The sequence below is a fragment of the Galeopterus variegatus genome, unplaced genomic scaffold, assembly GCF_000696425.1.
Source record: "Galeopterus variegatus unplaced genomic scaffold, G_variegatus-3.0.2 Scaffold2716, whole genome shotgun sequence".
Classification (NCBI taxonomy): domain Eukaryota; kingdom Metazoa; phylum Chordata; class Mammalia; order Dermoptera; family Cynocephalidae; genus Galeopterus; species Galeopterus variegatus.
In genome coordinates this window covers 127,710-143,134 of record NW_007728827.1, presented here as the reverse complement: position 1 = coordinate 143,134, position 15,425 = coordinate 127,710, and the positions used below count along the sequence as shown (strand labels likewise).

The 15,425-nt window shown below is 35.4% G+C and overlaps 1 protein-coding gene across 1 annotated transcript in view; it reads right to left on the bottom strand.

The window, feature by feature from the left end:
* Window positions 1-15,425, bottom strand: part of LOC103598708 (phosphatidylinositol 4-phosphate 3-kinase C2 domain-containing subunit gamma-like) — a gene marked incomplete at its 3' end in the record, with an annotated part of 252,245 nt that overhangs the window by 163,562 nt on the left and 73,258 nt on the right. Inside the window, exon 11 of the mRNA XM_008582754.1 lies at window positions 11,825-11,884. Coding sequence (XP_008580976.1) covers window positions 11,825-11,884 — 60 coding nt within the window. The remainder of the gene's footprint in view (window positions 1-11,824; window positions 11,885-15,425) is intronic.

Here is a 15,425-nt window from a genome sequence, read left to right as displayed (position 1 = left end):
AAATAGTCTTAAAAAGGGCCTTTTCAAAGTCTGGAGGTCAATCAACAAGATTCTCCTGAACAACAGGAGGCAGGAAATTAGAAATTTACAGAACCATCTTGTTTCCCAGTCCCCAAATTGTATTGTTGGTACTCTGAAGTGGGAAGCACAAACTTCTTGTCAATAATTCTCATTTTTGGGCAAATGTGCAAATGAATGCACATCTAAAATAAATCATCAAGTTGTATTAGAAATTGTATTAATTCAAGGACTCACACATATTTTGAGAGTACTTTAACTATTTGGATAATTGCTCAAAACCTACTCTTTACTTTTTGTGCAAAAGCAGTTCTTGGTTATAATCTGTTTTTTTGTGGATGAATAGAAACATGTGTTTATGCATTGTGCTTAACTTCCAGAACTCTGGATAAAAAGTGCATTTCAAATAACATCATCAAAATGTATTAAGAACTCAAGACACTGGGCTTGGTGGTGAAATATGGTACAATAATGTTTATCTTATTCTGAGAAAAGAGTTATAGTATCATGAAATAAAGAAGCAACAACAATGTATATGCAACTAAAACATTCATTAGGATCTGTCATGATTTACCAAAGAATACAAGTCTCTGGAAACATTCCTGTATTGTTTTGTGGGATCTCATATTCCAATCCCCTGAGAAACATGGGGAGAGGAGACCTCATGACAACATTCCTAATAGAAAGAGAGGGCCAGCTGCATGTAAGCATGCCTGCAGCCTATCCACTCCATACCACCGCTTGGATTCTGTGTTAGTAATACTGTTAGGGTGTTTGTCCATCCCTTCCTTTCCTTGGCAGTGCTCTGGAATTTTATGAATATCTGGAACAGGGATTTTTGCACTAGCACAGGCTCTTTTCTCCATAGCCTCTGCCACTCCATTTTCTGTGATGTGAGGTGGGGGAGTTCCTCCAATATAATTGAATGGCTTCTTTTGATTGGTGGGCATTAGGGCTCAGAGAATATTCCTCTGTACATAACTCTTTACTGAAATGAAAGTCTGTGGAAGGCAAGTAAAGGTTATCATTTGCTTTCCACTCTCACCTCTGAATCCAGGGGTATTAGTTGAGCATCTGTGAGTCAGACAGATTCTTTGAAGATACTCAGCATATTTCTTTACCAAACACCATATGCCTGTGCAAACAAGAGCAACCTTGACCACCCCCTGCATATCAAATACTATCATAGTTTTTATGTATGTCAGGAAAACTGAGGATCAAAGAGTTTAGTCTAGGATCATAGAATTAAAGAGTGGCAGAGTTGAGATTCAAAACCAGTTCTGCCCGATTCTGAAAGTCAGACCACATGATCACACACCCACTGTTTTCTATAGAAACAAAGTCCTCCTGAGTCTTGCAGTTTTATAGGCCCAAAACATGAACACTGATTATTTCAGAGCTTAATCCTCCTACTTGTTATGTAGCTTGGTCTCTTAAACAGGGCTTGAATTTAATTTTTAAATTAGTGACTATGGAGACAGACATTTGCTACTTTTCTGATTTTTCTTATATCAAAATATAATTAGGTAAATATAATTGGTAAAATTTTGCAGTGTCTTGGAATGGTTATATTTTCAGTCTTCCTTTAATTTTTACAGATCTTTTGACTTTTCTTATTTAAAAAAAATCAGGCTAAAAGTTTAGAGAGAGTGTGGTTTTTATTTCCTTGCAGAATAATCACTTCCATTAGTAAAAAGCATTTTTCCCCTTCAAAAACTATTTTGGGTGTGTGTGTGCGCATGCAAGTGCGTGTGTGTGCTCAAACAGTATTTGCATGAGAAATTGAAAATATTATTTTAGTGTGGTTTTTATTTCCTTGCAGAATAATCACTTCCATTAGTAAAAAGCATTTTTCCCCTTGAAAAACTATTTTGGGTGTGTGTGTGCGCATGCAAGTGCGTGTGTGTGCTCAAACAGTATTTGCATGAGAAATTGAAAATATTATTTCGGATTCTACAACTTAAGTTTTTTTTCTTTTCTTTTATTTAATTTTAGACATTTGAATAATGTGTGTTTTACCTTTTGTTGAAGTCTCTGAATTTTGATTAAGATTCTGAAAAAAAGGGGTGCAAAAATATACTTGTCATTCAGACAATAAATTCAGAAAATGATCAAACCAGTAACACCCAAAGTCTACACGTTAAAATTTCTCTCTCTGGCATGATAAAAAGGCAAACTATTAATTGGTATTATGTATGAATGTTGCTTATAAAACAGAACAAATCTTAATTCTACAAAAAGAAAAGCCTTCTAAGTATTGTAATAAACAATGTAAGTTATTTGATTTTTTAAAAACGAAATTGCTAGAGTAGGCTCAGCCTTTTCAGTATTAATAGGGCAGCTCTAATGAAGTTATAACAGCTCAACCCCCTCTTCCACGACAGTGACTAATCTTTTGATATAAGTGCATTTCTAATTCTCCTCTTATTATTAGCAGCCATTCAGGTGCAAGCTTTGGGCAGCACTGAGGGCTGGAATGAAGTGGACAAAATTATACAGATTCACAATATAGTTTTCTTTCTTTCCATTTAGGGAATTAAATAAAATAAACAAACTGATAGTCAAACACTTGAGAAAAAGAATATGCCTTGAATTACAACCTAAATAAAAAAATATAATCTTCAAATTGTATTATTTTGTTGCCATTTTCATTGTCATTTAAGTTCATGACCATAAGTGTGGTGGCCTTATTTATTGTTTATTCATTTTTATCTTTGCTGGAAGCCTAGAGTTTGGTGGTTTAGAATTTGCTAGTTATAGCTTCTTTATCATAGAAACTATATAAGGTGATTCATAGATTAACTAAAAATAAGGTTTCAGCCCAAAAGAAAATTCAATTTTCTAATAAAATTTGTTGTAGTTGGCACCTATTTTTTTTAATTAAAAAATTTAAAAAATTTAAAGCTTTAAAAATTTTTGGAAATTAAAAATTTGAATGTTTGCTTTTAAGGAAATCCAATTAGTTAAAAGTCAGATTTCTCAAACAAATAAATCAGGGAATAATTATTTTCTTATAGCAAAGAACTTGCTACATAATTCATTTAAAGAGGGAAAATTTCTGTTATGTTTCAAATATAATCAAATTTATATACAACTTTTCACTTGAACCTTCTCAGAAGCATTTCTCTTTTTAATCTGAGTATAATTTCAACCACTAGTCTTAACAACTACACATAAGATCTTCACCCATCCATGTGGGCGAGACTATTAAAAACAGTAGCCTGACTTAGCTAGAATTCAATTTATTCAGAAATACAGACTTGTATTATCAAATTACCATGGCATCCACCTACATCACAAGTGAAAGACTGTATTTTTCACTTTGTGGTTCATTTATTGTGTAAGCATTTAAATGGAAATATATTATGTGCGCTTCTGGAATATAATTTGAAGGATGGAAAATTGTTTCCAGTGCTTGGTAGGAACACAGAACTGCATTGTGATATAACTCTTTATCTTGCCAAAGCTTACATTTAATAAATACCTAACTACTTCCCTGTATGGCATAAATAGTCTTATGCAAGTTGACCAAAAATACAGCCAAGAAAAAAAAAGCTTGTTAAATTTCAGAGTTTGTTGGCAGAAGACCTGTATTTCTTTCCTTTTTTAAAAAATCAAATTAATGAATTAAATTTTTTTATTGTAGCACAGTTGGTTGTACATATCTTTGGGGTGCAGAGTTGAATATGAATAACTGTGTGCAATATGTGATGTTCAAATCAGGATAGTTAGTATTTTCAGCATTATACAATGTAATCATTTTCTACAGCCTTTTACCAATTCCTCCCTTACTGCCCCTTACTGAAGTCATGTGGTATTTCTCTTTCTGTGCTTGGCTTATTTCACTTAACATCATTTCCTGATCTTAGGTTCATGGTGAGTGTATAGAATGAATTGTTCTGGCATTGTTAACTGCTGGTGGTTACCGCACAAATTCTGTAAAATGTACTATTTGTGCAAACATTCTTATATAGGTAGGCTCATAATTCAAATAGGATGGAAAAAGATGAATAGAATGTATGAGTGCAGATAATGTAAAGTAAATACATAGTAGAGTCTGCTTAAAACAAGACTATGGGCATATATTAAGTAAAACTTATAACTGTGAACTCTTTTCTTCATTTCAATGCATAAAAATCACTTCAGTTTTATTAAAATACAGGATAAATAAATATTTAGCATTAAGAGTTAACAAGATGCAAAGAAAAATTACACAAAATTCAGTGCTTATGAGTACATAAGACATGAGAAGTGGAATAAGAGCTTTTCATGAGCATTTTAATTGTTCTTAGCCTTTCTAGAATATAACGTTAACAAGATGCAAAGAAAAATTACACAAAATTCAGTGCTTATGAGTACATAAGACATGAGATGTGGAATAAGAGCTTTTCATGAGCATTTTAATTGTTCTTAGCCTTTCTAGAATATAACGAATATCTCCATGAAGGGTCCTTTTGGCTTCAGATATATTGAAAGTTTAATGTTTCTGAGAAAATTGTCATTTTTGTCCTTTTAGGGAGTTTCAGAAAATGAATAAACTTTGAAGATAAAGCCTTTTAGGACCAGAAATACTCAACATTTTTTGCAGCTCTTCATCCTAAAATTATATTTTCATCATTCTTTGGTCAGTTGTTTGTCTCTTCCAATTCACTAAGAGCTGGAAGTAAAAGTTGAAAAACAATGAAATAGTCTGAACAAGTGGGAAGACACGTGTCCACATTCCCACATCTTGTCTCCTCTGTCTCTTCCAATTCACTAAGAGCTGGAAGTAAAAGTTGAAAAACAATGAAATAGTCTGAACAGGTGGGAAGACACGTGTCCACATTCCCACATCTGGTCTCCTCCGACACGTGTCCACATTCCCACATCTTGTCTCCTCTTCTGGCAACGGTTCATATTTGTCATGAGGCTGGCTGTAATCAATGGCCACAGGTTGATGGGGACCTATCTGTGCTTGTGTGAATTGAAGCCTGGTCATCTTGGCCTCATGGGGCAGATTCTCAGAAACTACCTCCAGCACCATCCCCTCTACGCCCAGCAATAATAATGCCTCTCATTCAAGCTACGCTACCATCTGCACCTTTTATTACAATGATTTCCAATGTCTGGTCATCTTGGCCTCATGGGGCAGATTCTCAGAAACTACCTCCAGCACCATCCCCTCTACACCCAGCAATAATAATGCCTCTCATTCAAGCTACGCTACCATCTGCACCTTTTATTACAATGATTTCCAATGAGAACAAGTTCACTTCAAATTCTGTTTCACTTCTATTTTAGAGATGAGAAAAATTGAAACTCAGAGAAGCAATTTAATTTTCCAAAAGATGTTCAGCTAGAAACTGGTAGATTTTTAATTCAAATCATGTTTGCATCACCCCAAGCTTATTGCATTTTATTATCAGCTCTAAGTACTTTTAATGTCTTCAAAATTTGATAATCTAAGAGAAATTGTTTGTTGAAAGTTAATTCTACTACTCTGTTTTTCTGATTTAACTTCACCTATTAGAAGACTTTTTTTTTAGCACCAAATAATTCCCAAGTTTTTAAGTTCATGAAAATATTTATTTTTAAAACACACTGGTGGTATGTTTTTGAGATTATGGTATAATTTTTTTAACTCTGGCACGTAATAGAAAAATATGATCAACTTAAATATGACCACATCAGATTTTCTACCTTTTTATCATTTGTGAAAAGTATAGATCTTAATATTTACACACAAAAAACAATTTTGAGGACTACATAATTATTCCATTTTCTTCTAAAATTGGAGGGTAAAAGGGTAGGTGTTTCCCCATTAAAAAAAAATTAGGCAAATAAACATAAATCTGTCTTAGACATTGAATTTGGGGATTTATTGATTGTATTATTTAAACTTTGATTTCTTCAGTGCTCTGTGTTTTTACTCTTTAATCAAGATTTATCTTTGAAATATTTTGGTGCCTCACGGCTCCTCAGAATCATGACTGTCGCTGTTCATGTCATGCAAATAAGGTATTTGAATTTCTGTATTTACTTTTACTGTCTAATCATACAAAACAAATTCTGATTAAAATAAGACATAGAAAGCCCAACATTAAGAGACTACAATGATACGATTGTCTATGTTTTAAATCAATCTTTCAAGGCTGGTATATTCAAATTAATATAATCTCTGTGTTCTTTTCTGTAAAGTAAGAAATCCATGTATGCACTCTCTCTTATGAAGTTTCACATATACTAGGATGTGTTTAGAGGCCTGGGATTAAATCTGTTTTGCCATATATTAATCCTGTGTACACAAGCACTCTAAATGTCAGATTTTAATAATAAAATGAATATTAAAACACTTTATGGTATCACTGTGAGGATAAATTGAAATAAAATAAAAATTAAATTGAATGAAGTAATGTATATGTGAAACTATTCTGTATATTGCAATGTGCTAGTAAGTATTAATTACTATTATATATTTTGGCTTTATTACCTACTAAACTAATAACAAGATGAATGGATTTATTGTGACCAGATTTCCTAATATTTTTCTTGGGCAATAATCACAGTTACAATTCTACATCAGATTTCTGAGATTTTAAAAAAACCACATAATGCCTACTTTCATATAAACACATTCATCTAGGTAGAATTACAGGATTGATTTGTTTCACTTGGAAGTTATAGAGCAGTTACAAACCTTAAAGGTGTAAGAAATTTCTTTTTAATTTAATTAAATCTATTTGGCATAATAGAATCAAGCTACAGTTACCCCCAAACGATTGAAATATACTCTTTGTGCATGCAGACAGACAGACATGCACAAACAAATGCCCACGCACGCACACAGACACACACAGACACACACACACACACACACACACACACACACAGAGATACATAGTTGTTAGTCAGAGTCTTTTACTCTCCTCAATTAAATATTGAACTCTGGTTTAAAATAATTACTGCATAATAAATGAATATGTTTACCTCTGCTTTCCTCTGAAGAATTAGATTTAGTTCATTTACTGCATCTGTAATTTGATTGGTTTCCACACACCCCAGAATACTGCATATTTTTTTAACTGCTTCAATAATGTTATCCAGGTTTTGCTGTAGATGACAAGAGTCATGTCTTATTGTTTATTGAAATCAAGAGGACACTAATTTACCTTTAGACTTCCTCTCTGTCTGTGAAGAGGAAATGGACTAAAATGTGGTTGAAATGTGGTTATATGCTCCCACACAAAAAGAAAGTTTTCAAGATTCCAGTTATCCTGTAACTCAAGCCACAATTCACAGTGAGTACATTTTCAAAGGCAGGACTGATTTAACGCTAACTTACTTACTCAACCTACTAACTTCATTCTAACTTAACATTACTGAGATAAAATAGGAGAGAAGAGGAGGGAGGGGGAGAAAGAAGGTGAAGGAAAGAGAGAAGTGGTGGAGAGAAAGAGAGAAACTCAGCTTACACAAAGTCTGTGGTTTCTGCAAAACACTTTGAAAACAAAGTCATAATGGCACATGTCGAGTTTCAGAATGCTTCTGTTTTTGGAGTCAGTGTACAGGAGGGCAAACTTGCTGAAAACCAGATTCCCAGAGTTCAGAATAAACTTGGGACAACAAATTATGGTGTTGAATTGTTTTGTAATTACTTGATTGCACTGCCCTTTAAGCAACTGTTTCTGAAAAATCACTGATGACAAATATAGTCTACAGGGATGAAAAATTCTTCTTAAAATCAAAATTGCCATCTGCAGTTAAGATACACAGATTTTAAGGTTAATGTCCTAAGAGCTTTTCATTAGTTTTTCTATATCTCAGCTTTGCACATGTAGGCTTTCATTAAAAATATCTGCTCTAGTCTGACCTTATTCTTTTCCATAAATTTCCATTAAATATGGTGATAAATCTTTCTTTCTTCTTTAATTCCATGCTAATCACTCTACAGTATTTTTCTATACCTTTTCTATATCACTAACAAGGTGGGTTTCCAAAACACATCGGCTCTGTCACCAGCACCACAATCACTCCAATGGAGAATTAGAACAGTTTATATCAGGAAGAGATGAAAAATATTTTTTCTTTTCTTTCATACAGAGATATGGATTTACAGCACAGAAAGATTTTTAAGTCTACTTATTCTAGAGCATTTTCTTAACAAAACACTATCAATACAAAGACATGGCATGAGTTTTATATTAGTGAAATATTGCTTTACCTTTTTCATGGAAAAATAGTACTTTTTAATATGCTGCCAGTACTTTTGATACGTGATTTTACAAACACTAAAAACAAATGACAGAAGCCTAGGAAAAATAAGTAATGCTATAAAAGACAAAACAGAGATGACAGAAATGTCAATGAGTTTTAAATGAGCTAAAAGTAAGAAGATGCAATTTAGTTGAGATACATTTTAAGTCTCTCAAAGATTAAAACAATACAACTACTCAACTATAACCCGGAGAAGAAAAATTTATGATTAATCCATATGGAAAAAAATCAGTTTTTTCATTTATATGTGAACTCAATATAAGTCAACATTGTTATGTGGCTACCAGAAGATCTACTTCATTATTAAATTTAATCCAAAGACATACACTCTTTATGACTAGAAAGTTAAGAGTTCCACTACATTTTTGTGTAGTATATAATTCAAACTGTAGTTTGGGTACCATATTTAAGAATGGACTAGACAAATTGGATTTTCCCAAAGGACAGCAACCCCACTATTAATATATGATTAATGTATATTCAGAACATGATGGTGACAGTATTTGCAGCTCTGTAGCCAGATTCCATGTGTTCGAATAACGGTTCTACCTCTTTCTACCTGTGACCATCATCATAGTATTTAACTTCCAAGTGACTAGCTTACCTCTTTTGTAAAGTGGGAGCAATAATAAATAATTACAGGACTGCTCTAAAGATCAAATGAGATAAAATATCAAAAAAAAAAATGCCTGGCAGACAATAAGGGCTAAATTTTAGTGTTTAGTTAATTAATTTTTATCCTTTCAAACAGATGTTTCCATTTATAAGAGAAATCAGACACTGTACATGCACATATAACTAATAAAATGAAAATTTAAATCAAGAAAATTATGTGAGAGGTTCATGTTAAGTGCCATATTTATTTTTATTCACACATTCTAAGTAGATGCATTAACTTGTGAAAATCCATAAATATTACTAAGTAAAATGAAAATTCTACATTCTAAATAGATACATGAATTTGTGAAAATCCGTAAATATTACTAAGTAAAGTGAAAATTCTGTGTTAAGTCACTAATTTTGGGGTAGCTAATATACTCAGTCTACTATTCTAGTCTTGCAGTACTTCTTATCTGGTCTATTTATCTCTTTTAGCCTTCACAAAAATTCTGAAAGATCAATATTATATTCATAATATTCATGAGATTGCTAGAATATGTTAAGGAAAATATTGCACTTATAAAATTAACTTGGTAATTAACTGGATGTGAGAACAGAGAGGTTGGATTTAAGATGACTCCATAATTTCACACCTAGAATATGTTAAGGAAAATATTGCACTTATAAAATTAACTTGGTAATTAACTGGATGTGACAACAGAGAGGTTGGATTTAAGATGACTCCATAATTTCACATTTGGAAAACCAAGAATATAGGGTGCCGTTAATTATGGCAGAAACACAGACAAAATAGGAAGATTTTTAGTAGTGTCATGATGTGTGTATTTTTTGATACACAGAGCTTGAGCTGCCCAGGGTAAATGCAGTGAGGTTCTAGCTTTAGCAACTGTTAGACTGAAAAAACACAGACACAGTTCACCCTTCACATGCACACACACATGCTTATGAATACTAGATGGACTATAAGAAAAAATTGTAATGCATAGCTTATTCCAAAATGAAGCTAGGATAAATTTCTGGGTGACAGAAATTTAGAGGAAACTTCAAGCCTGAGCAGGTACTCCAACATTGATGTTGCAATAGCCTGCAGAAAATATCAGAGTAGATTGAGGTCCTCAGGCTTAGGGATTGGAGTTTATTGCTCACATTGGGACAAGTGCTGAAATCTTAGGCCTAAACCAGTTGGTGGTTGTCGGGCCTTAAAAACTAACACCACCTTAAGTGACATTACAAGTGGCGCCATTATGCCTAAGATGGCGCTGGGAGGAAGTAGGGTGGGAGTGTCTGCGGGAACCTTGCCTTAGCCCTTATTGGCCAAATACACGCTTCTGCACTTGTGAACACTGCAGATTGCAATAGCTAGGCATTGAGACAGGATGCATGCTCTCGTAACCTTTAAGCTGACTGGAGGATGTAAAAACCTCCCTTCCCCATATGCCTTTAAAAGCAAGTGCTTGTGTGATAATAAATGGAACTGCTCAACAGAACCCCCACCGCGTCTGAGTGTCCTTTAATGGGCTGGTTGGGGCCGGCGGCTGTGCTCACCTCTCTTCACGGCTCTCTTCCTCCATCTCCTCTCAACGGGACTGGGAAAAGAGGAATCTGGGCAATCCACCCACCCACCAGAAGGGACACCAAGGGAGAGACTGATAGCAAGGCAAGGGCTGTTTGGGTCAGCCAGTGGCAGACCCGACAGGTGGTGGTAGGGGAAGGGGAAGAACTAGAGCTAAGAAACCTGAATAGATGCCAGACACTGGATAGACTGCCTCCTACAGAGGATGGAAGAAGAAAAGCTATGCCTACTCACCAAGAGAACTTTTGAGAAAGTTTCTCTCCACCCAGAGTCTTTAAGTGAGGAAAATAATTACCCCATAAATTGAAACCCTAACCTGTTATGTGTGGCTGTGGAGTATTAATTTATCTTACCTATAGAGGGAATTTATATTAAAAATTGCACTGGGCTACTGTGACTATTTTAGACCTAAGGAGAAGCAAATGAAAACCACTGTATAGAAATACTTTTGTAACTCCAAACCATGGAGTTTCTCCTAAAATATACATGCATATACACATGCATGCACACATACACATATACAAACACACTCTGGTAGGAGGGAAATAATCAGACTAGAATTTATACATCCTATAATGGTTGATCCACATTATGAGAAATTTTACAGACACAAAACACAGTAGGACTAGCACCCTCTTTCAAAAGACATCAAAGCTATATTTAGGCATCAGATGTGATACCTGGCCAATAATTTGAATATGATTGTCTAGAAAAAGAATATAGATAGAGGGAAAAAAAATTGAAAGCTAGGTGTATAACATTTAAGAACATCTAATATTTCGATGATGGAGGAGAAAGTTTGGGTCACAGAGGGATCACACAGACTGCAGAGACATAGCCATAAGACTGCAGCTTAATGGACATCTAAGTAAAGGTAGTTGATGGTACCAGGACATTTTAGCTTGGAAGAAAAGAACAAAAATGAAACATGACAACCATTTTCAAGTATTCAATGGCCTTTCAAGTGAAAAGGGGATGAAATTTACTGTAAGTAGTTCTGAAGTGATAAATTAGAACAAATGATTGAAAATTTAGAGAAGTTCTTTTTGGTTTAATATGAAAAAAAATCTCTGTCAAAATTATTTGTACAAAAATTGAGCAGGCTGACTTATGAGGAAAGACTTCCTGCAGATTACAGGTTCGTGAGTAATCAGGAAAGTTTAGAGGAGATTTTTGCATTGCATAGGAATTCAGACCACCTCTATAAATTCTTTTAACTCTGATTCTTTGGGTTAATGAAAGCTAAAAACCATGCTGTAATGTTATTTTGTGCTATATTCCAAGCTTATTTTAGGAAACATTTGATGTATTGTAGACTCTGAAGGAGCACCACTCTAATAGCTTAGATATCGAGCATACCTGAAAAGTATTTTGAACATCGGAAAAGAGTGGTGGCAAACTTTTCTCCTCTGCATCTTTCTGGAAAACAAAACAATGAAAAAGAGTGTAAGGGTTTTTGTTTTTTGTTTTTGTTTTTCCCTTTCTCATTTATTGGTGATGGAGACTAAAGTATTGTGCATTTAAACAGTCATGTGAGAGCTTACCATCTTCTAGATTTTATATAAACTTTAGAGAGTTTCTTTTTTTTTTTTTTTTCCTTTTTGTCTTTTTTACTGACCAGTAATGGGATCGCAACCCTCGGTGTTGTGCCCGCACTGCGCTCAGCCAGTGAGCGGGAACCGGTCTCCACATGGGATCCGAACACTCGGCGGGAGCGCCGCCGCACTCCCAAGCGGCGCACTCTCCAGTGCGCCACCGGGCCGGCCCTAGAGAGTTTCTATTTGTGGATACATACTGAAAATTGTCAAATTGAATTAATGAGTTTGGGGACAAATTGAGAATTTAGAATGCTTTTCATTCCAGGTTAAGTAGTTAGTGCTATTATAAATTATTTTTTTCTTTACAGATTAAAAATAATCTTTAGAGTTAAAATGCAGAACATAGTTTTCACTGTAAAAATTGAAAAGAGCCAGAGAATATACAAAATCATTACTTTTCCTGATGCCAGCAGAGGTTTGAGGTCACAAGGTGATTGAGTAAATTGAATTAAAAGGAGTGACAGGCCCCTCTAAGGGGAGATAGGACACACAAAATGTTTAACTTCTGGCAGGACATGGGAGAAAGAGGGGGCCACCATAAAAGTGGGGCAGAAGAAATCAGCTAACATTTTGACAAATTCATAAAGGCTAGGTGAGAACAAGCATGTCAGTTTGGAACATCAGAGGGCCGAAGAGACAAGGGGAGTTTACAACCACTTTCATGTTCTTTTCCACGTACACCTACCAGTTTTTCAGGGGAAATATTAAAGGCAGTGCATTAAACGGAAGCCCCAATCAGTGGTGCAGGCCTGTAGGTGATCAGCTATTTCTGGGGGACAGGTACAAAGCCCTGTCCACTTCTGTGGATACTTCTTTCATAAGAAAGCAAAAGCCTTAAGCTGCCAGGGGAGAGGGAGCAAACCCTCTGTCACCCTGGCCTCAGGCAAAAATCCTTTGCTTCTGGGGGAGGAGTAGAAAGAAAAACAGTCTGCCTCTGGGAAAGAGGCAGGGCCTAGGTGAAGATCCTTTGCTGATGAGAGATGGGTAGAAGCAAAACCCTTCTGTTCTTGGGGAATGGGCAGGAAGCCATGTCTTGGGTCCAGGATCTTACAAGGAAACCAACCAGAGGTCAGCTTCCAATGGGAGAAGGGGCAGTAAGCTCTCTTCTGCACAGGACTAACTTCAGATATAAGGCAGAACTTGGTTGCCATGTGGTGGAGGGACAGGACTTTCCCTCAGAAAGTCCTAATCTGGGGGCTGGCCCGGTGGCGCACTGGATAAGCGCGCCACTTGGGAAGCGCGGCGGCGCTCCTGCCCGAGGGGTCGGATCCCACATACAGACTGGTTCCCGCTCACTGGCTGAGCGAGGCGCGGGAGCAACACCGAGGGTTGCAATCCCGTTGCCGGTCCCCGGTCCGGTACGGGGGCAACACTGAGGGTTGCGATCCGTTGCCAGACATGGAAAAAGACAAAAGACAAAAAAAAAAAAAAAGAAAGTCCTAATCTGAGTTTGCCTGAGGCTGTGATTGGATCATTAGTACGGGGGCAACACTGAGGGTTGCGATCCGTTGCCAGACATGGAAAAAGACAAAAGACAAAAAAAAAAAAAAAGAAAGTCCTAATCTGAGTTTGCCTGAGGCTGTGATTGGATCATTAGTACGGGGGCAACACTGAGGGTTGCGATCCGTTGCCAGACATGGAAAAAGACAAAAGACAAAAAAAAAAAAAAAGAAAGTCCTAATCTGAGTTTGCCTGAGGCTGTGATTGGATCATTACAACACAGAACTGCCTTGGCCCCACCACCGAAGTGAGTCTAGCAAGAGTAATATGCAAGAGCAGAAAACTGCTGGGAGAGGGACAAAAACCTAGCTAACCGCTACAGAGGAATTTGAAGCCTGCAGTGTCCTGATGATAATGATAGCAACAAAAAACACAGACAAAGGTCAAGTCTCTACTAGATTGTATCAACCCTACACTAAGAGCATAACAGAAGAACACTGACCGTTTCCAGGTATGAATACAATTTACCTCGGTCTTTAATATTGGTCCACACTTGATGTCTAGCATTCCATCAAAAATTATGATCCACACAAAATGCAAGATAATGCAACCCATTGTGAATAGATAAAACAATGAACAGAACCTGACTAAGAAATGATCCAGATGTCAGAATTATTAGACACAGACTTTAGAACAAATATCCATAAGATGCTACAGAATCTAGTGGGAAATGTGGACAACCTGAATGATCAGATGGGGATCAGCAGAGAGTTGAATCCTATACAGAGAGTCAAATAAAAATGATATGAAAATGATATTAGAGATAAAGTAACAGGCAACTAACTTCATATTGCAACTATATAATCTTCAAATAACTTCATACTCAATTGTGAAAGACTGTGACTTTCTCCCTAAAAATAACAAGGAAAGGATTCTGTTCACCTCTAGTAAAATTCTATTGGACATCTTGGCAAGTATTAAGTAATAAGGCAACTAAAAGAAATAAAGTCCTATTCATTAGAGAGGAAAGAGCAAAATTGTTTCACAGATGTCATGATTGTGTATGTAGAAATCCTAAGCAATATAAAAAATAGTCTCTGGAAGTAATAAGTGAATTCAACAAGGCACTATATACCAGGTCAAGATATGAAAGTCAGTTCTATTTCTATACGCGTCTCTTAACAATGGGGATCCATTTTGAGAAATGCATAGTTAGGCGATTTCCTTGTTGTGTGAACATCACAGAATGCACTTATACAAACCTAGGAGGTATATTTAGCCCATTGCACAACTAGGCTGTATGGTATAGCCTATTGCTCCTAGGCTACAAACCTGTACAGCATGTTACTGTACTGAATACTGTGGGCAATTGTAACACAATGGTGTTTGTACATCTAAACATATCTAAACATAGAAAAGGTACAGTAAAAATATGGTATTATAATTTTGGGGACCACTGCCGTTCATATTGGTCTGTCATCTACCAAAATGTCATTATGTGGCACATGATTATATTAGTAACAAAAAAATGGAAAATGATATCAAAACAGCATTTACAATATCATACAAAACCAAGAAATACTTCAGGGTAAATTTAATAAAGTATGCATAAAACTTGTACACAAAATTACAAAATATTACTGAGTGAGATTTATGACAACCTGTATAAATGCAGAGATAGATTAGATTAGATTGTATGCTCATGGATTACAAAATTCAATATTTTAAATATAAATTCTCCTTAAATCCATGGAGTCAACACAACTATAGCAACATACCTAGAGCAGCCAAACATTTTTTTTTTTTTTTAAGAAAAATGTTGGAGAACTCGTATTGCTTGATTTCAAAACTTTCTATAAAAGTATGGCAATTAAGATAGTGTGGACTTGTTTTTTTTTTTTTTTTTTTTTTTTTCCTTTTTT